Source organism: Oncorhynchus kisutch, linkage group LG17, assembly GCF_002021735.2.
Source record: "Oncorhynchus kisutch isolate 150728-3 linkage group LG17, Okis_V2, whole genome shotgun sequence".
In the NCBI taxonomy this organism is placed as follows: Eukaryota; Metazoa; Chordata; class Actinopteri; order Salmoniformes; family Salmonidae; genus Oncorhynchus; species Oncorhynchus kisutch.
In genome coordinates this window covers 54125382-54145984 of record NC_034190.2, presented here as the reverse complement: position 1 = coordinate 54145984, position 20603 = coordinate 54125382, and the positions used below count along the sequence as shown (strand labels likewise).

Below are 20603 nucleotides of genomic sequence, written 5' to 3'. Positions count from 1 at the left end.
CCATCCTCTCGGGGCCTGATCATTCATCTCCCTTCCCTTTTGTGGCCTTTCAGGCTCCCGTCACTTTTGGGAAGCTATTTTGTCTGGCTCTTTCCCTTTCCCCCTTACCTCATAATCAAAAGTTCTCAGGAGAAAACGCAGACAAAACAACCGCCTTGAACTGGCCAGCTCTAAAAAACAATTGGCTTTGTTTGTCAACAGTGAATAATCCACACCACAGGAAGAGATTGCATGAAGAAAAAACTGCACAGAATGAGAAAACCAGTAACACGATGTCAGAGAGAAAGAAGACAGTGAAACCCCAGAGCGAGAGAGAAAGAAAGAAAGACAGAAAGAAAGAAAGAGAGCAAAAGAGAAACGGTAGAGGAAAAGTATATGAGGGGACTCACTGCAGGATCCCTGGCGCTGAAGGCGGATGTTCTTCTTGGTATGGCAGGCCTGCTTGTGGAGCTCACACTCATTGCGGTAGTCCTGGCCATCGCTGCCACACATCACCTGCTCGGGCTTGCCTTCGCAGCTCAGCGGGCACATGCACTTGGCCGACAGGCCGTCCGATGACTGGATGCAGGTGCTGCCATAACTGCAGATCACCTCGCTGCATGGATCCTTCAGGGCTGCAGGGAGGGAGAAGACAGAGGTATTTTAGGGTTTGTGTGTGTATTGCAGGATTGTGTATGGGTTTAACAGGAACACTTGACTTTACTGTCACGACTAGCCTACATCATGTGAAACCTGATGAAGGTCAATTATTAACTGAAACGTTGGTTGAAGATCCAACTAATCCAACTGGTGCATTAAAGAAGGCCAGGAAGCTAGAGTTTCTACCATAAGTAACACAACAATGAAAGCAAATTCCAAAGCAGTTTAAGTACAAAATTGCCACATGCCACCTTTTTACATCAGAGTGTCAACCTATTCGAGTGCAAATGGAAAAAGTGCCGTGGATGTGTAACTCTAGACTGAAGAACTACTTGACAGCCCTGACTAAGGATTCACGGGCGGTCACAGCTGGCTGGCTGTACAAACAAGTTGCATTAATTTTCTGAAGGGCCAATAGAAGGATGCTTTGCATTCACAATACAATCTCAATTGCTATGCTTCAGCATGCTCTTCTACTGGCAGCTGAGTGGACCCCCTGAATATTTACCTTTCTGAAAAATAGAGAGACCTTTTCCCTCTAGAGAACTTTGTTTCCAACCCCTTATTAAACAGCCCTGCCACTCCGGAGAGGCTTATTCTGTCCATATGAGTGGGTGGAACTTCTAATTTAGCGTCTGCGACAGATATTTTGGTATCTCATAATCTCGACGATGGAGCGCCATCAGATTACAATCAGCGTTTTTTTTCTCCACTCCCCCAATACATATTTATAGCGGGCATTATAACAAACACTCCCAGAGAGCGAGACCCCGGGGGAGCGGGGTTCCTCCGACAAGCTCTGAGTCTCTCATTTCCTATGCACCGCCACATTTGGAATAATGTTTATCTGTGTCCAATATCCACCTTTTGTTACGGCGCTTTGTCTATGAATTTCATTTCAGGACGGGTGCTACGGTATATTAATCCAACAATCCTTCCAGCATACTCTTTGTTTTATCTCCCCTATCCCCAAAATATAAAGTCTTATTCCTGTATTTCAGACCATGTTTGTCTCAGAAGACTGCTCCATTTCTTTAGTTTGATCTTAGGGGTACATAACTAGGTAGGTAGCACGCGCGTCGCCTTAATGAGAGTCTAGGATCGAGCTACCCAGACTCCGTGCTCCGGCCAAACGCTACGCCACGCCCACGGACGTCTCAGTACCTCCCAGATCCTTCACCGAATCCGAACACATTCGGGACACAAGTAGGGAAAAGCGGCGGTTTGAAAATTCGCCATGGGCTTTTATACTCCAATTGGTTAGAGACGATCCAATCACTGATGACTTTGTTTTATACTACGCCCCTAGTGCCCCTCCTCACACAAAATACTTCAATGATGGCAGTCTCAGACTAACGTATGGAGTGAACAACAAAGCAGCAGTAGAATTTAGTGTGAGTCGTCAGGCTAGGAGAGGCTGGCGAAGAGAAGTGCTTTTGTGTGTCGTCGTATCAAAGCCGCACACGCATCTCTCGCACATCTTGACACATTTCTCTTTCTGCCACTTTCGTCTTCAAAACATTTCAAGATACAGCGGAGGAATGTGTCTTTGTTTCAGTTTGATTTCAATGCAATACTGCAAATGGAGCTGGACAACTGGTGACAGTTAATATGAAGCAAAAGATGAGTAAAGGTCTTCTACTGTAGACGCAGGCCCAGAACAGTGCACCATTACACTCCCGCATAAAATCCATCTCGGTATTGCTCTCACCTCAGAAAGAGTAGCCAAATTATTATGAGCTAAAAACATGGGTTGTGAAATGACTAACGATTTGACTAACAAAAAGAAGACGCGGGGCGGCAGGGTAGCCTAGTGGTTAGAGTGTTGTACTAGTAATCGGAAGGTTGCAAGTTCAAACCCACGAGCTGACAAGGTACAAATCTGTCGTTCTGCCCCTGAAGAGGCAGTTAACCCACTGTTCCTACGTCGTCATTGAAAATAAGAATTTGTTCTTAACTGACTTGCCTAAAGGTAAAAAAAATCGAATATACAGCAAACCAAAAAGGTCAGCGTAAGTAATAATAATAATATATGCCGTTTAGCAGACGCTTTCATCCACAGCGACTAACCGTCATGCGAGCATCTGTTTTATGTATGTGTGGCCCTGGGAATCGCCATGCTCTATCAATGAGGGAAGACTTTATTTAGTATTTCATGAATAGATTATCAATACAAATTCAACTGAGGCATTGACACACGTCTGTGACTGAAACGGATACTCAGCCATTTGAAATCCTTCAACCATGAAAGCAATCGACACCACTACCAACTGTAGTGAAGGAATTATGTCGACATTGGTTTGCTTCCCCTTCGTCCATATTCAATATATCCTCACAGAACCCACAGAACCACACTGTCTTTGATGTACCATTGTTTGTTAGGTGAAACCATGGAGGATGAAAACACAGTAGGAGGACATGGTTTGCCTAGCAATGGAAGCCCATTGTCACCCGGGTTTATGGGCCACCGTGAAATAATACGTTTTAAGCCACCGCCTTCAGCCTGCAGCCAACGGCTCGTCCTTGCCACTTCCCAGAGTGCCGCTGTTTTCTTTGTGACAGTCAACAGAATTCTCCTCGTTGCTTCTCGGACCCATTCAATAATAATAGTCTGAGGGTTTTTCTCCTTCGCCGTAGCAGGCACCTTGACAGGCACGGACGGAAGAGCAAGGAAGAACAGAGGGGGTCGCGTTGATTTGAATGCTAACGGATCCGTCCTGTTTCGGAGCGTCGCACTTCGCCACTGCGGCGACGTTAGCACAGATAAGCTTTCCTCTCAGACTCAGACAAGGAGGCAAATTGCCTGGGTGAATGTGACCGGTGTAACAAGCAGAACGTGTCAGAAAACAACTTCAGGGACCTCCTGCCTGCATTTTCCGCATTATTATCATTTGAAAGGCCGGAGAAGTAGGAAGATGAAAAGTCACCGAGCTACCTTCTAAATTAGAATGCTCCTCACTGCCAATTAGCTTGTCTCCCTGAGCCACAAGGCAGTACTGAAGTGGTAGACACCAGCAAGGTTAGGCTTGGGATAATAACAAGAGGAATACAGGTAGTAAAGGAAAATACTAACACAATGCTGAAACATTCCCTTTAGTTGAAGAAGAAGACATGGTAGTAGTAGTGGGGAGCAGGAGGAGAACACAACCCTGCACTACAAGAACCCGAACAGAGAATATAAAGTACAAAACAGGCAGAGAGGAGAGGATGGCCAACAAAGAGAGGAGGGTGGGAGTTATCTCCCAGGCAGGGAGGCAGGGAGTCTTTGCGGGACTTTCTGTGTGTGTCTGCCTTTCTTCTCCCTGTGATACAGTGTTTTGAACTGGATTTAATAATGCTTCATTAGGATTGGGGAGCTGTCAGCCAGCGCAGTGTGGTGGTGACGGCTCTGCTTGGCGGCACGCGGCCCAGAGGCGTGTGGCGGAACAGGTTTCCCTGTCGTGGTGGTGGTGATAGTTGTTGTAGGGGGAAGGAGAGGGGGATTGGGCAGAATCTTCTAATGTATTATCCTTTAACACATGTATATATATATATAACGTGTCCGTATAACCCCTAGCAGGAGAGGAGCTAGACAAAGACAGAGAGAAAGATAAGAGAGCGAGATAGAGAGAGCAAGTGATGGAGACAGACAGAGGGAGGTAGAGACCATGGAGAACCCCCCCCCAGCACATCCACTCGGCCACACTACCACAGACACACGCAGCAGACCAACCACAAAGCATCGCCCCTCGCCACCACGTCCTCCCTGTACCGCTGCAGTCCGCCCAATAGCTGGGAGATGATTTGCCCGTTTGATGTAGTTCTTCAAAGAGCTTATTTGACTGCAGCTGTCTCTCTCTTTTACATGCTTTAGTGTTACCCTTGAGTCTGGAAAATCGGCCACAAAAACCTCACTATACAGAGGGACTCCTGGTTGTGCTCAAAGGCCGGGGGTTCGGGCATTCTTCTTCTGCCTGTTGACAGAAGAGCCTCCACGCTTGTATGGATATTTGTGTGGCGGGCGGGGAGGTACGGGTTGGGACGCTCCTTTAAGAATGATAGGCATATTATTTCTTCCCTAGAGTGACATGGGAAGACCAGACAGGATTAAAACGTCTGGATTTGTCTTCATGTGAGGATGTTCTGAGGTTCACCATTGGTATCTGTAACACTCCACCCACCACTGCGACCTGTATGCTCTCGTCGGCTGGCCCTCGCTACATATTCATCGCCAGACCCACTGGCTACAGGGCATCTATACAGCTTTGCTCGGTAAAGCTCCGCCTTACCACAGCTCACTGGTCACCATAACAACACCCACCCGTAGCACACGCTCCAGCAGGTATATCTCACTGGTCAACCCAAAGCCAGCACCACCTTTGGCTGCCTTTCCTTCCAGTTCTCTGTTGCCAATGACTGGAAAGAATTGCAAAAATCGCTGAAGTTGGAGATTTTTATCTCCCTCACTAACTTTAAGCGTCAGCTATCTGAGCAGCTTACCGATCGCTGCAGCTGTACACAGCCCATCTGTAAATAGCCCATCCAATCTACCTACCTCATCCCCATATTGTTTTTATTTACTTCTTTGCTCTTTTGCACACCAGTATTTCTACTTGCACATCATCATCATCATCTGCACATCTATCACTTAATTTGCTAAATTGTAATTACTTCGCTAATTTGGCCTATTTATTGCCTTACCTCCTCACGCCATTTGCACACACTGTATATAGACTTTCTCTATTGTGCTTCTGACAGTACATTTGTTTATTCCATGTGTAAATCTGTGTTGTTGTTTGTGTCGCACTGCTTTGCTTTATCTTGGCCAGGTCGCAGTTGTAAATGAGAACCTGTTCTCAACTGGCTTACCTGGTTAAATAATGGCGAACTAATAACTTAAAAATATGTCCTCTTCTAGAGAGGAGATAGGCTAACTGCTAACTGGTAATTGCGTGGCATTGAAGCTCCATTGTATCATAATTTAGCATTAGCCATATTTAACTGAGATGATGATCCAAAACAATGGGCAGTAATGTGGTAATGTGTGCTGGAGCGTTCAATGCTCTGAACTGGCATATGGTATTAAGTGGTTTTAATGAGTAACAGTTGTGTGAATAATATGCTACAAGCTTTTGAACATTTTTAAATGTTAAAGTTGAATAATTCTCGGTCCCTGACTCACACATACACATTCACGCATGTTTTTTGCATGCACAGATACACACCCTAAAAGTAATGTACACACACACACACACGCATGCAGCAGATAAACCTCTTAAATCTACACTCACTTCAGCCCCGTAATATAGTGCCTGTTCAACATGACAAGAACTCTAGCAGCCGTAGTTTTTATAAGCCACTTCATTTTGTGAGCCGACAGAGGAGGGGAACAAGGAGATAGCGGTGAATACATCCATAAACCCAGTGTGGCAAAAAAAAAAGATCAGGTAAACAGGAAGCCTGAGTTCCTATAATGGCGGGCCTAATAAATGCAAATAAGTGTTGATATCTGTCTCCATCTCTCTCCATTATGGCCTGGTTATTGCTTGAACTGTAAACAGAGGAGGGGACAGACACGGCATACTAAGGGGATTGCGGGGACTTTGTGCATTATGAGGCATCAAGCTTCCAGTGCTATTACAGGTTGGGGACAAGGGGGTTTTAGAAGGCGAGGGAGATGGATCAGGAGCGTTTTGGTCTCCGTCTCGCCTCAAGACTACTGCATGCAGGGAGCTGGGAGTGTGGCTATCTCACAGACAGTATTAACCTGACAGAGACAGGGGGGAGGAGGAGGAGGTGAGGGGGAGGGAGGCAGGGGGGGGGGGGGGGGGGGGGTGCTAGAAAGAGGGGAGGAGGATGAAATACAGAGAGAGGGAGGAACAATTGAGAGAGAGTCAGAAGTGAGGAAAGTATTAAGGAGAAAGAGAGAGAGTCACAAAGAGGTGGATGGGGATAATGCTTCCACATCTCACCAGCAGGAAGAGGGGAAAGAAATACATAGATAGAAAGAGGTGAGGATGGATTACCATCGTTACCCTACTGGCGTCCATTATCCTATCAATCAACCCTAACCCATACGCATGGCATAGAAGAAGATTTTGACTACCACCTTACAATGATGGGCCTTTTACTGATTCCCGCTTTGTCTCGACGCCCACGCACACTCCCAGACAAGCCCGTTCACACCAAAACCGTGCCACAAACAAATAGTATTGTTTACACTATTGTCACTATTGTGACTATTGTCGTTTCCTCCCTGATATAAATGTACCAATGACTCCCATTGTATACTTCTGTATCCAATGTTATTTTTCATATTGCATAAAAATAACAACAACAATCCAACCTCAATAGATTATTCAGGGGAGCAGAATGCATAAATACATAAGTAAAACATGTGTAAAACGAAGCTTCTGTCTGTCATTAGGAGTGTGTGTGTGTGTGTGTGTGTGTGTGTGTGTGTGTGTGTGTGTGTGTGTGTGTGTGTGTGTGTGTGTGTGTGTGTGTGTGTGTGTGTGTGTGTGGCTGTCTGCATGTGTGTGTGTGCGTGTGTGTGGATGTCTGCGTGTGTGTGTGTGTGTGTGTGTGTGTGTGTTGGTTGGTTGGTGGGTTATTAATGCGTGAGCTGGCACTATAATCTGTTATCTCTCCAGAGCATGAAGCCCAGGTCCTCGTGAGGTGACGGGAGAAAAAGAAAGAGACGAGGAAAAGACAGGGATTTGTTTAACAAGTATCACAGGGCTCAGTACTGGAGGATAGTACTGGAGGATGAGCGGGAGAAGGAGGCAAGGGGGGGCGATAGGATTCAAGACACTACCGTTATCATCTGGCGCATGAGGAGGAGAAATGAAGGCTGATTCCTTGTGTTGGTGGGGGATTGTGTGGTAGTGGGCATTTGTGTGCCTGGGTGTGTGTGCCAGTGTGTCTGGATGTGTTTAACTATACTTGTGGGGACCAGAAGTCCCAATAAGTAAACAATAAGTAAACAGAAGTCCCGAATAGTAAACAAACAAAACTTTGACTAACTGGGGACATTTTGTTAACATCCCATAAAGGTCAAATGCTTTTTCAAGAGGGTTTAGGGTCAAGGTCAGAATTAGTGTGAAGGTTAGAATTTGGTTTATGTTTAGGGTTAGGAGCTAGGGTTAGTTTTAGGGTAATGGGTAAGAGCTAGAGTTATGTTTAGGGTAGGGAAAATAGGATTTTGAATGGGACTTAATTGTGTGTACCGACAAGGTTAGTTATACAAGACTGTGTGTGTGTGCATGTGTGCTTGTATGTCTGTGAATGAGCCTGTTTGTTTAGGATATGAGTGTGCGTGTATAGGGTCAATAAACCATCTTTCGGGTCAATACCGAACACGAGTGAGACCCTGCAGGGGAATTAGATCTTATTTATTTCTGACGCCCTCTAACCCTCACCTCTCACTGGTGTTCATCGCATCACATTTCAGAGAGACAGAAAACAGAGAGAGAGAGAGAGAGAGAGAGAGAGAGAGAGAGAGAGAGAGAGAGAAAGAAAGAAAGAAAGAAAGAAAGAAAGAAAGAAAGAAAGAAAGAAAGAAAGAAAGAAAGAAAGAAAGAAAGAGGGCATCAGTAATCACCCAGAGAGAGAAAGAGAGGGAGAGGGGAGCAGAGCAGAAACAGTACTGATGAGGTCAGCAGCCAGGTACACATGCTGAATGTGGCCTCACGGAGATGACTAACACCCTATTCACCGAGGGTGATAGAGATCGAGGGGGGTGGGGGTGAGAAAGTAAGAGGGAGTTCAAAATCTATAGTATAACCTATCCTATGACAGTTACTGAGCCAAGCCAATGTGTGGCAGCAGTAAATGCCACAGTTTCACATTTGAGCTGCAACCTATCCACAATATGGCTATATGCCCATTTAAATGTTATGATCTACCAAAATACCAAAAGGGGGAGGGGGGGACATTGATTGACGGCCATTCTTCGACGGCCATTCTTCGAGATATTTTTGGAGTGTCTCTAGCGGTCTCTAAGCCGTCTCTATGGGGAAGCTAGCTGATGAGTGAAGTTAAAGTTAGACAGAGGGACTCTAGTAGGTTGAGAAGACAGGTGAACACCGTGTCACTGGCACCTCCATGCTGGGAGAGAGAAAACTAATTTACACCGGCTCTCACCACACTCCACCACAGTCGCTGCCCGCTGTCAAACTCTATCGCCATGGCGATTTCGCCAGGGGGAAGCGCACACATGTCGACAGAGTAACGAACGACCTGTTGGCTAACAGGAAGGGGTTGGGGGGTGGAGTAAGTTTGCTAGCTTCTCCTTCGTTTCATGGGCTTTGTGGAGTCTCAGGCTTCTTCCCAGCGCTTTATAAGACGGACAGGGATAAATCAGTCTTTCTACGCCCCTAACACCTTAACGACCTCCTAACTAGCACTGGCCATCACAAAAGCGCAGCCGGAGTAAAACTGTCGGATTTGAATTGTAGTCCGCCCGGCAACTGGGCCTGGGAGCAAAACATCAGGGCTTAGGTGTCTGGGAACGCTTTGCTACACACAAGGCTGTAAGAAAAAAAATAACTATCCAACAGACTAGACTACAGTTTCAAATAACATCCATTCAGTCTGTTGGTGTTGCTTAGGAAGTCTGCGATGTGTCTTCTATGAAAGACCATGGAAGAGAACAGTCAGTATTGCCTCTTGAGGGGATTGTATATTGTGGGGACTTTCTGCCATGTAAGAATATAGCTCCTCTTCAATCCTTTCTTTACAGGTTGGAGAGAGAGATTTACATTGTTTTCCATTTTGGGACCAGACAAAATGGTGGTTGCCACCAGTTTGCTTGAGCCGCAATACAATATCCCACTTTGCAATTGGATACCTGTCAAAGGTACCAGACAGAACCGAAGAGAAGCAAACCAACCGTTCCCTTGGTATTGAAGAATGTGGTTTTAACAGTCAATAAGAGGGAAACAACACGACACATCGATTCCCACATTAACACATCTAATACTTTATACTGAAAGACAACGGATGTTGCTTCCTCGGCTGCACTAGCAAAGACAGACCACCGGGAAGCCAGCAAACAGGCAAGCAGACAGACAGACAGACAGACGGACAGAGTTCTCTTAGGACCAACTGCCTTGGACCAACTGTGGCTGAGATTGGGGGGGAGCTGTGAGGTAGATACGGCCAGAGTTAGACACACGGCGTACTGAGACGGTCTTTCTTCATGGCTGGAGGGAGTGAAGTGGTGTCTGTTGGCGCTGGAGAGATAAGACAGGGAGTCCTTTCAAACAGCCAGTCAGTGCTGTACTGCAGTTACCCACAGAGAAAGGGACAGAGAGGGATAGGGGAAAGAGAGAGAAAAACAGAGAGAATGGTAGGAGAAACACAGTGAAGGGGAGAGCGGAAGAGGCAGGGATTAAAGGGAAGGTGACAGAGAGAGGGGAGAGGAAGAAAGAAGTACAGCGGGGGTATGAAAGAAGAGCGGGAGAGGCAGGGATAAAAGGGAAGGTGACAGAGAGAGGGGAGAGGAAGAAAGAAGTACAGCGGGGGTATGAAAGAAGAGCGGGAGAGAAAGAATGAGAGTCTGAGTGTAGTCTATCAGCGGAGCGTGAGGCTCCTGGGCTCCCTCTACACACACACGAAATCGATCTTCCCCATCGATCTGTGCCAGCTTTCTCCCCGTGGCACCACTACCCCCCCCCCCCCCCCCCTAAAAAAACTCCACGTTCCACACGACTGGGCTCTCCGGAATGAGTTCTGAGGCACAGGCACTCGCTGGGCCCCCCTCTCCTCCCCGCTGCAGCGCACCGCACGGGTTGGGAGGCCGAGTGTTTACCCCTCTCTCTTGTGTCGACTCCAAGTTCAATATTAGGAGAGCTAACGCGGCTCTTCATGTTCTACTGAACGGTAACCCTGGTTAAGTGCCAGCTGCCTTCTGTCCTCCTCCACACCGCTCTTTCAATAGCTTTTTTTCATCTTTTCCCTAAAAAACACAGTTATCTCACGCTTCAGGGCCAATTTCAACAGATTTAAACAGAGAAGAGCTCCCCTTTAAAACCAAAAAATTCAGACGGTACCCGTAGACGATAGATGCTGGACTAGTGAACTAACCCACAGAAATGTGACCCCGCTCCCAAATGACCCATTTTATATGCATTTTATATAAAGCGGGGATTAATGAGTTGCTTAGGCTGGAATGTCCATAAAGGTCCATGCCGGCTGAGTTATGTACACATTACAGTACAAAAACCCACTAAACTGAGCTAGAGTACTCATGCATTAAGTGGCCATGCATTGACTTGGTATCTGGAGTGGCCAGAGGCACGATCCAGGTCGCTATCTTACATTACAGACTTGAACACCAGCTTGGCTTTAATCTGCCACTACATGAATCATTATAGATCATCCAAGCACCGTGTCCCTTCAACTGGGAGAGCCACCTTAATATGTCATGGAGAAGAAGAAACATTTAGTGCTTATGACGACTTTATGAATTCCCTATGAAGCTTTTATAAGTTGTGGTTTGATTAAAGTTAGAAAAATGTTAACAAATACAATGAAATACTTATAAAAAACCCATTCACTCCCCGTCTCCAGCAGATCTCTCCATCACCCCAGACAACAACATCATACCAGCCAGTGTGACCTGCCTGGCCCTTCTGCACTGAAATGTATTGAAGGGACAAATAGAATCTGTCATCCAGTTTCCCCCTGACCCTCTGCTTCTCATCCTCCCGTGGCAAGACTGTTATTGTCTGCTCTCTCCGTTTTTTGCTCTCTCAAAGCTCTATTTATTCTCCTTCAAGCTCCATTGTTTCAGCGCTACGCCTATTTTTACCGGCTGCTCCCTTAATGTCGACAAAATGTGTTTTGATATTCAAATATTTATTGTGATATTTGTGGCGGAACTGTCAAATGGAACAAGCTCTTTAATACTCAGAAGTACGATGTTTGTCATTTGGGAATTCTACTGCTGTCCAACATTTCTCTAGGCTTTGAATGCTTCTTGAAGGGACTCTAGACAGGAGCATTAAAGTAAGTAGTCACATAGCTTTGAATAGTATGATTTCTCCCCACAACTGAATAAGCTCTCATCCTTGATAGCCTCATATTCCCAATTACTGTGATCTCTACATATACGCTTTGCCTATGCTAAGGCAAATGCTAAAACTGAATTCTCACGACTAGAGATGCTATCGAGGTTTTGATGTACATCCGGTGTATATGTGGTGTATATACATATATAGATTGCATATGGATTACTGTTACAGTGCTATTTGGGTTGTTCATTGGATTCATTGCAACATTTCTTGATTTCTTGTTGTGTTTTTGGTTTTGGTTTTTGTGTGTACTTGTTTGACATTGTACTGTATTGTTATGAGCTGGTAACATAAACATTTCGCTGCACCATCTATAACATCTGCTGAACTGTGTTTGTGACCAATACACTTTGATTTGATTTAAATTACCTCTCTCTCCCTCTCGTTCTCCCTCTCTCTCTCCCTTTCATCTCTCCCTTCCCTCTCTCTCTCTCTCTCCCTTCCCCACCCCTCTCTCTCTCTCTCCCTTCCATCTTTCTCACTCTCTCCCCCCGCTCTCTCTCCCTTCCCTCTCTCTCCCTTCCCTTTCTTTCTCTCTCTCGCTCTTTCTCCTCCCCCCCCACTATCTGGCAAGCCCTGTCGTCAAACAGGCCGTGCTATTAGCCAGCCCCAGTCGGCACAGCAATCAGCCAATGGATTAGCATTGTAACGATGGCACATGAGAAAAAACCTTGACAGGAAGCCCATTGTAGTGTATTGTGTTCCTCTGGCTTTCAGCCCTGCGAACCCCTCCCGGAGTGGCTCGGGCTGCTATGCTAATGAGTGATGAGTATGAGACATATGCTTCAATGGAGACTGCTGTTATTATACGTTCTCTCGAGACCATGGGATACAGACAGGGCATGCCTCGAGGTGTTTGGTCGTCAGGCGCCTGGTACCGTGCCTTCAGAAAGTGTTTCTTAACCCTTGACCTTTTCACATTTTGTGCTGTTACAGCCCCAATTTAAAATTGATTAAATTGAGATTTAAGAGATACCATCAAAGTGGAATTACGTTTTTAGAAAGTGGTACTAATTAATACAAATCTGAAAAGCTAAATAAGTTCAGGAGTAAACATTTGCTTAACAAGTCACATAATAAGTTGCATGGACTCACTCTTTGTGCCATAACAGTGTTTAACATGATTTTTGAATGACTACCTCATCTCTGTACCCCACACATACAATTATCTGTAAGGTCTTTCAATCGAGCAGTGAATTTTAAACACAGATTTAAACACAAAGACCAGGGAGGTTTTCCAATGCCTCGCAAAGAAGGGCACTTACTAGTAGATGGGTAAAAAAATGAAAAGCAGACACTGAATATCCTTTTGAGCATGGTGAAGTGATTAATTACACTTTGGATGGCGTATCAATACACCCAGTCACTACAAAGATACAGGCGTCCTTCCTAACTCATTTGCCAGAGAGGAAGGACACCGCTCAGGAATTTCACCATGAGGCCAATAGCGACAACAGTTACAGAGTTTAATGTCTGTGATAGGAGAAAACTGAGGATGGATCAACAACACTGTAGTTACTCCACAATACTAACCTAAATGACAGAGTGAAAAGAAGGAAGCCTGTACAGAATACAAAATACATATATTGTAAAACGTGCATCCTGTTTGCAATAAGGCACTGAAGTAAACAAAATCTATTTACTCTATGTCCTGAATACAAAGCATTATCTATGGGGCAAATCCAACACATCACGGAGTACCACTCTTCATATTTTCAAGCATAGTGGTGGATGCATCAGGTTATGGGTATGCTTGTCATCGGCAAGGCTTAAGGAGTTTTTTTAAATAAAATGAAATGGAATAGAGCTAAGCACAGGCAAAATCCTAGAGGAAACCTGGTTCTGTCTGATTTCCAACACTGGGAGACAAATTCACCTTTAAGGAGGACAATAACCTAAAACTCAAGGCCAAATATACACTGGAGTTGCTTTCCAAGACGACCGAGTAACAGTTTTGACTTAAATCGGCATGAAATGAAATCGGCCAGTCTTCAAATGGTCTCTCTAGCAATGATAAACAACCCAAATTTATAGAAGTTATTATTTTTTAAAGAGTAATGTGCAAATATTGTACAATCCAGGTGGGTAAAGCTCTTAGAAACTTACCCATAAAGACTCACCTCTGTAATCGCAGCCAAAGTGATTCTAGCATGTATTGACTCAGGGATGTGAACACTTATGTAAATGAGATATTTCTGTATTTAATTTTCTATTCATTTGCAAACATTTCTAAATGCATGTTTTCACTTTGTCATTATGGAGTATTGTGTGAAGATGTGTGAACCCATGATGAGTTCAGATTTTTGTGTGGCCCCCACCCCCATCACGATCATGATCTAGGCGCTGTGAGGATAATGAAGTAACGGCTCGCATTTCCCTTGCGGAGGTACAGAACATATACTATGTTGAAATGTACTGTATTGTAGTATAATGCTAAAAGGACTCATTCTGAATGTATGAAAGAGCACTAAGAATCGCAGTGGGCTGAATAGTAGAGTCATGCTAGCTGAGTCACTATACATCAGGGTAGAGTAGTAGTCTTCACAACACAGACTGAAACAGACTGAATAGTAGCGTATTGCTAGCTGGACTCTCCATAGATAAGGAACAAGGTACAGTAGTAGTCCACAACACTGACTGAAACAGACTGAATAGTAGCTAGCGTGACGTTAGCTGATCTCACCATACTGTAAATACAATACTTTGTGTTAGCACACAACACCGACAAACTATAATAGCTAGATAGCGTGATGCTAGCTATCTGGACTCACCACAGGGTCCCTTGCGCAGCACCTTGATGCGTCGCTGCGTGTTGCACTGGGCCTTCTCCAGCTCACACTCGTTGGAGTAGGTGGAGGAGTCTGAGCCGCACACGGGCGCCACAACCGACGGACAAACCATCTTCTTGCATACACACTCCGCCTTAGAGGGGTCAGCCGCTTTACGCTCACACACCGCCCCGAAGCCGCACAGCATACCTCTGCAACCTGCCCAGAGAGAGGAGGGAAACACTGTTACATTTGATCATTTTATTAAAAACATTTGACATTTCATAAAAAACGTGCAAAGCAGTGTGTCATTTAGAAGGGAGGAAATGCCCAACAGGAGGACCCTTTGAAAACATAAGTGACGTTACAGAAAGTTAAACGGCCTTAGCTAACAGTTCACACTTGAGAAACACTATATTTCCATGGGTTACACAACTTTGTTAATATTCCCCATACACGAGAACATACAATATCCACCATGCACATTTAGCTTCATTGACTCCTGTAATATACACTATATATACAAAAGTATGCGGACACCCCTTCAAATGAATGGATTTGGCTATTTCAGCCAGACCCGTTGCTGACAGGTGTATAAAATAGGGGCAATACAGCAATGCAATCACCATAGACAAACAATGGCAGTAGAATGGCCTTACTGAAAAGCTCAGTGACTCTCAACGTGGCACCGTCATAGGATGCCACCTTTACAACAAGTAATTTTGTCAAATTTCTGTTATGCTAGAGCTGCCCCAGTCAACTGTAAGTGCTGTTATTGTGAAGTGGAAACGCCTGTGGTAGGCTACACAAGTGGTAGGCCACACAAGCTCACAGAACAGGGCCGGCAAGTGCTTAAGCGCGTAGCATGTAAAGAAAAGTCTGTCCTCGGTTACAACACTCACCACCGAGTCCAAACCTCTGGAAGCAACGTTAGCACAATAACTGTTCGTCGGGAGATTCATGAAATGGGTTTCCATAGGTTTTTTGGATCCCAGGAGAACACCCCAATGCATAGTGCCAACTGTAAAGTTTGGTGGAGGAGGAATACTGGTCTGGGGCTGTTTTTCATGGTTCAAGCTAGGCCCCTTAGTTCCAAGGGATGGAAATCTCAACACTAAAGCATACAATGACATTCTAGATGATTCTGTGCTTCCAACTTTGTGGCAACAGTTTGGGGAAGCTCTTTTCCTGTTTCAGCATGACTATGGTCCTGTGCACAAAGCGAGGTCCATACAGAAATGGTTTGTTGAGATCGGTGTGGAAGAACTTGACAGGCCTGCACAGAGCCCTGACCTCAACCCCATCGAACACCTTTGGGATTAATTGGAACACCGAATGCGAGCCAGGCCTAATCGCCTGACATCAGTGCCTGACCTCACTTCCACTCCTGTGGCTGAATGAAAGCAAGTCCCCACAGCAAAGTTCCAACATTTAGCGGAAAGCCTTCCCAGAAGATTGGAGGCTGTTGTATCAGCAAAGGGGGGACCAACTCCATATTATTGCCCATGATTTTGGAATAAGATGTTTGATGAGCAGGTGTCCACATACCTTTGGTCATGTAGTGTAGATGTCAGCTTGGGACCTTAAACATACATTTATCTGGCCAGTGGCCACACATACATAGTACTACATTACAGCTGCCTAAAACAGATGGCAACTCTCACAGGTAGTGGATTTGAATAGAAATCAATGAGACTGAGGACCAAGTGTACTCCTAGCTAAGCCTTGGTCTGGAAAGTATGATTGGTCTGGAGCGTCTGATGCCCAATGTCAGCACGGCCTCTCCGGCTGCCCCCCCACCTCCTCTCCAGTCCCCCCTTCCACCGATCGCCCCCAGCTATGTCTTATCGCTGGTTCCCAGGCAAGGGCTAAACGCGAGGGGGCATGTCCACTCGGACTAGCCCGGCAGCTGTCTGGCTTCCTCTCACTCGCTCCTGAACACGCACACACAGGCGCACACACGTACACTGCACACACACACATACATGCATACACACCACTGTTATGTGTGTGTGAAAGGAGAGGGTGGCTGCTGTTACAGCATCTGCTTTGGCTGCCAGCTCTCTTTCTCTTAAAGTCTAAGTCTACCATGCTCTCCCTCTCTTTCCGAGCAAAACAGTTCAGTAGAGTTGGTGCATATATTATGACGGCAGTTCGGGCAAGCAACATTTGTTCTGAAGGCAGGCCAAAGTTCGGAGCCGAGGTCTTCACCCCTCTGTAGGTGACTGGTCAGCAGTAGGGATTTTTCAATAAAGTCTTTGTTGTCATTCGATGAGAGACGACTCGTTTTCATGTACATTCTTTCATTGAAAAATACTGAACCAAACATCTTAGTTAGATTCTCTTCTGGAAAATTACTATAAAATCCTGTGTTAAGACATGAGAATCAATGGATGACTTTGTGAATAGTGTAATTGTGACTATAGAGACTTTTTAATCCCACTATCTGAGGTTATTTTATTTGTCCACTGATCAGAAGGCAAAATTACTTCAGCAAAAATGTCAAAATTAATGACAGATTTTGAGGAAGTGTATACTGGCTATGGTGTCTCAAAATGGACAAACAGTATTAATGCCGCTTTGGTCTCGTTTTTCAAGCGAAGGTCTTTTAAGGGAGTATGGGAGAACACTCGTTCGGTTTGGCTAGCTGAGTTTAGCTGGGCTGAGTTTAGCTGGGCGCCAGCCAACCTGAAGCATGCTGACGCCTTTACAGTGAGACAGGTCAGGTGAGGGCTTCAGTTCCCAGTGGGAGACCACCTGAAGAGCTGGAGCCTGACAGATACCTGAGCTAGTCTCTTTTCTTTGGTTTTAAGGGGGGGGGGGGGGGAGCGAGATAGAGGGTGGGTGTGTTGATTTGTGCATTTTACATTTACATTACTTTGTGCCGCATTTGTTGAAAACAAAATCTGAAAATACTCTGGATACATTCAGTAACATGATAAGAATATTCCTGGAAATGTGGGGTAGGTGCAACATAAGACAAACAAATGAAAATGCTTTGAGTGCGAGGACTAACGGGAAGCAAGTTCAGGGAAGCAAGTTCAGGGAGTGAGTGTTTTAATAAATAAAACAACGAACGCAAAACACAAACACCGCACCGACATGAAAACAGAGTCAATAACACCTGAGGAAAGAACCAAGTGGATTGACAGATATAGGGAAGATAATCAAGGAGGTGATGGAGTCCAGGTGAGTGTCATGAGGCGCAGCTGCGCGAGACGATGGTGACAAGTGTGCGGGATAATCAGCAGCCTGATGACCTAGAGGCCGGAGAGGGAGTATACGTGACAACTAAAGAAGAGTCTTCAACTATAAGGTACTTTTTTTTGCTCTCCTAGCTGTGCTGTTGAGGAACTAGACTGTTGAGGCACCCTTGTTGTTTCGTGTGGAACACAACCCCGCATCCCCACCATCACACAATTACGGTTGTTGTTTACACAATCCAAAATCAGTCCATTATAATTCAAAAGATGGGTCAGGTGTTAGGTTTTTGTTAGGCTTTCAGAAGGCAATTCAGAGAAACAGATTGTTATTTTGGAAAGTTGTGTGCATTCAGGCAGTGTGCCAAGTAGAATTTTCTTCACAATAGACAAACATAGACTCATTCTGTCCTACCAGAATGACACCATGTCATCTTGTAACTGTTCATAGTGATCGTAAACGTTGACACGTAAACGGGAATGTGAAGTTCAGATTGGGGCTCCAGAGTGGCGCAGTGGTCTAAAACACTATCTCAGTGCAAGAGGTGTCACTGCAGTACCTGGTTCGAACCCAGGCTGCATCCCATCCGGCTGTGATTGGGAGTCCCATAGGGCTGCGCACAGTCCTTCTAATTTACATGTTTTCCGTCAAATTGCCATTTTCAACCCGTGTACGAGTGTAAAGGGTTAAGAAAAAGGACCATGGCTGTGGACGGACGAATGACACCTCACACACCAAGAGAGACGTTTCTCTCACCAGTCACATGCTAGCAACTCCAGTTCTTCATTACCCATCTACGCTAAGAGCTGTAAATGGCCTCATACGCTAGGGAAGTGTAGAGCATTTATCTGAACAGAATGTAAGCCAATTTGCTTTCAGTGCTGAATAAATAGACTAGCGGTTAGCGTGACCTTTTCCTGCACCTTTGTCCTTGTACAAACAGTACACGTTTTCTGTATCTTCTGTTCGTTGAGAAAAAAAATGGGACACGGTAAACGTTTAAACATGAACCCGGCTGTAAACTGACCCACAAGGACAGGGGATTATAATATATAGACGGTACAATAACAGGCTGGCCATGCACATTGCAGTACTGGCCACTTGTGTGGAATCTGTATTCAGTGGGTTTTCTATCGGGTGGAGGGAAGAGTGTGAGTGTGTGCTTGTGTTTGCATGTGCTTGTGTAAGGTAATCTTTCTACCTCAAGAGCTAAAAGCTTCATTTACATGCAGGTGGGTCTCTTTCTACCCTCTGGAGGAAATCCCATTTGAGAGAAGGAGCATGTCCAGTTTGTGGCTGACATGGAAGGTAATGCCTTGTCCAGGCAATGCTCACAGTGTATTTAGAGAGGTCATCCATAATACATGATTTCATGCTCTCGCTGGTGAGAAAGGGAGGTGTGGACTGATGGGGATGCGGGTAAGCTAGGGATAGCAGCTCTCACAGAAATGACAAAATAGACACTATTATTATCAGGGGTGTCAAACTCATTCCAATGAGGGCCGAGTGTCTGCTTGTTTTTCCTTTTCTCCTTTCAATTAAGACTTATACAACCAGGTGAGGGTAGATCCTTACTAATTTGTGACTTTAATTCATTAATCAAGTACAAGGGCGGAGCGAAAACCCACAGACACTCGGCCCTCCGTGGAATGAGTTTGACACAGATGTTAGACAATGCTAGAAAGTATTGTATAGTTAGAATTGTATTTAACTTTTTTATTTCACCTTTATTTAACCAGGTAGGCTAGTTGAGAACAAGTTCTCATTTGCAACTGCGACCTGGCCAAGATAAAGCATAGCAATTCGACACATACAACAACACAGAGTTACAGATGGAATAAACAAAACATAGTCAATAATACAACAGAACAAAAGAAAACAAAAATTCAATGTTCAGTGAGTGCAAATGAGGTAAGATAAGGGAGTTAAGGCAATAAATAGGCCATGGTGGTGAAGTACTTACAAAATTTAAACACTTGAATGGTAGATGTGCAGAAGATGAATGTGCAAGTAGAGATACTGGGTTGCAAAGGGGCAAGATAAATAAATAAATACTGTATGGGGATGAGGTAGGTAGATAGATGGGCTGTTTACAGATGGGCTATGTACAGGTGCAGTGATCTGTGAGCTGCTCTGACAGCTGGTGCTTAAAGATAGTGAGGGACATATGAGTCTCCAGCTTCAGATTTTTGCAGTTTGTTCCAGTCATTGGCAGCAGAGAACTGGAAGGAAAGACGACCAAAGGAGGAATTGGCTTTGGGGGTGACCAGTGAGATATACCTGCTGGAGCGCGTGCTACGAGTGGGTGCTGCTATGGTGACCAGTGAGCTGAGATAAGACAGGGCTTTACCTAGCATAGACTTGTAGATAACCTGTAGCCAGTGGGTTTGGCGATGAGTATGATGCGAGGGCCAACCAACGAGAGCGTACAGGTCGCAATGGTGTGTAGTGTATGGGGCATTGGTGACAAAAAGGATGGCACTGTGATAGACTGCATCCAGATTGTTGAGTAGAGTGTTGGAGGCTATTTTATAGATGACATCACCGAAGTCGAGGATCGGTAGGATGGTCAGTTTTACGAGGGTATGTTAGGCAGCATGAGTGAAGGATGCTTTGTTGCGATATAGGAAGCCAATTCTAGATTTCATTTTGGATTGGAGATGCTTAATGTGAGTCTGGAAGGAGAGTTTACAGTCTAACCAGACACCTAGGTATTTGTAGTTGTTCATGTATTCTAAGTCAGAACTGTCCAGAGTAGTGATGCTGGACAGGCGAGCAGGGATCGGTTGAATAGCATGCATTTAGTTTTCCCTGCGTTTAAGAGCATTTGAAGGCCACGGAAGGAGAGTTGTATGGCATTGAAGCTCGTCTGGAGGTTAGTTTACACAGTGTCCAAAGAGGGGCCAGAAGTATACAGAATGGTGTCGTCTGCGTAGAG

The 20603-nt window shown here is 45.1% G+C and overlaps 1 protein-coding gene across 11 annotated transcripts in view; it reads right to left on the bottom strand.

Annotated features, from left to right (window-relative positions):
* The window catches only part of LOC109907909 (agrin), a 271660-nt gene that overhangs the window by 92493 nt on the left and 158564 nt on the right, over positions 1–20603 (bottom strand). For all 11 annotated transcript variants that reach the window (XM_031794088.1, XM_031794091.1, XM_031794082.1 and 8 more), the window contains 2 exons: positions 14468–14683; positions 390–614 (listed from right to left, as the gene is read on the bottom strand). In XM_031794088.1, coding sequence (XP_031649948.1) covers positions 390–614; positions 14468–14683 — 441 coding nt within the window. The remainder of the gene's footprint in view (positions 1–389; positions 615–14467; positions 14684–20603) is intronic.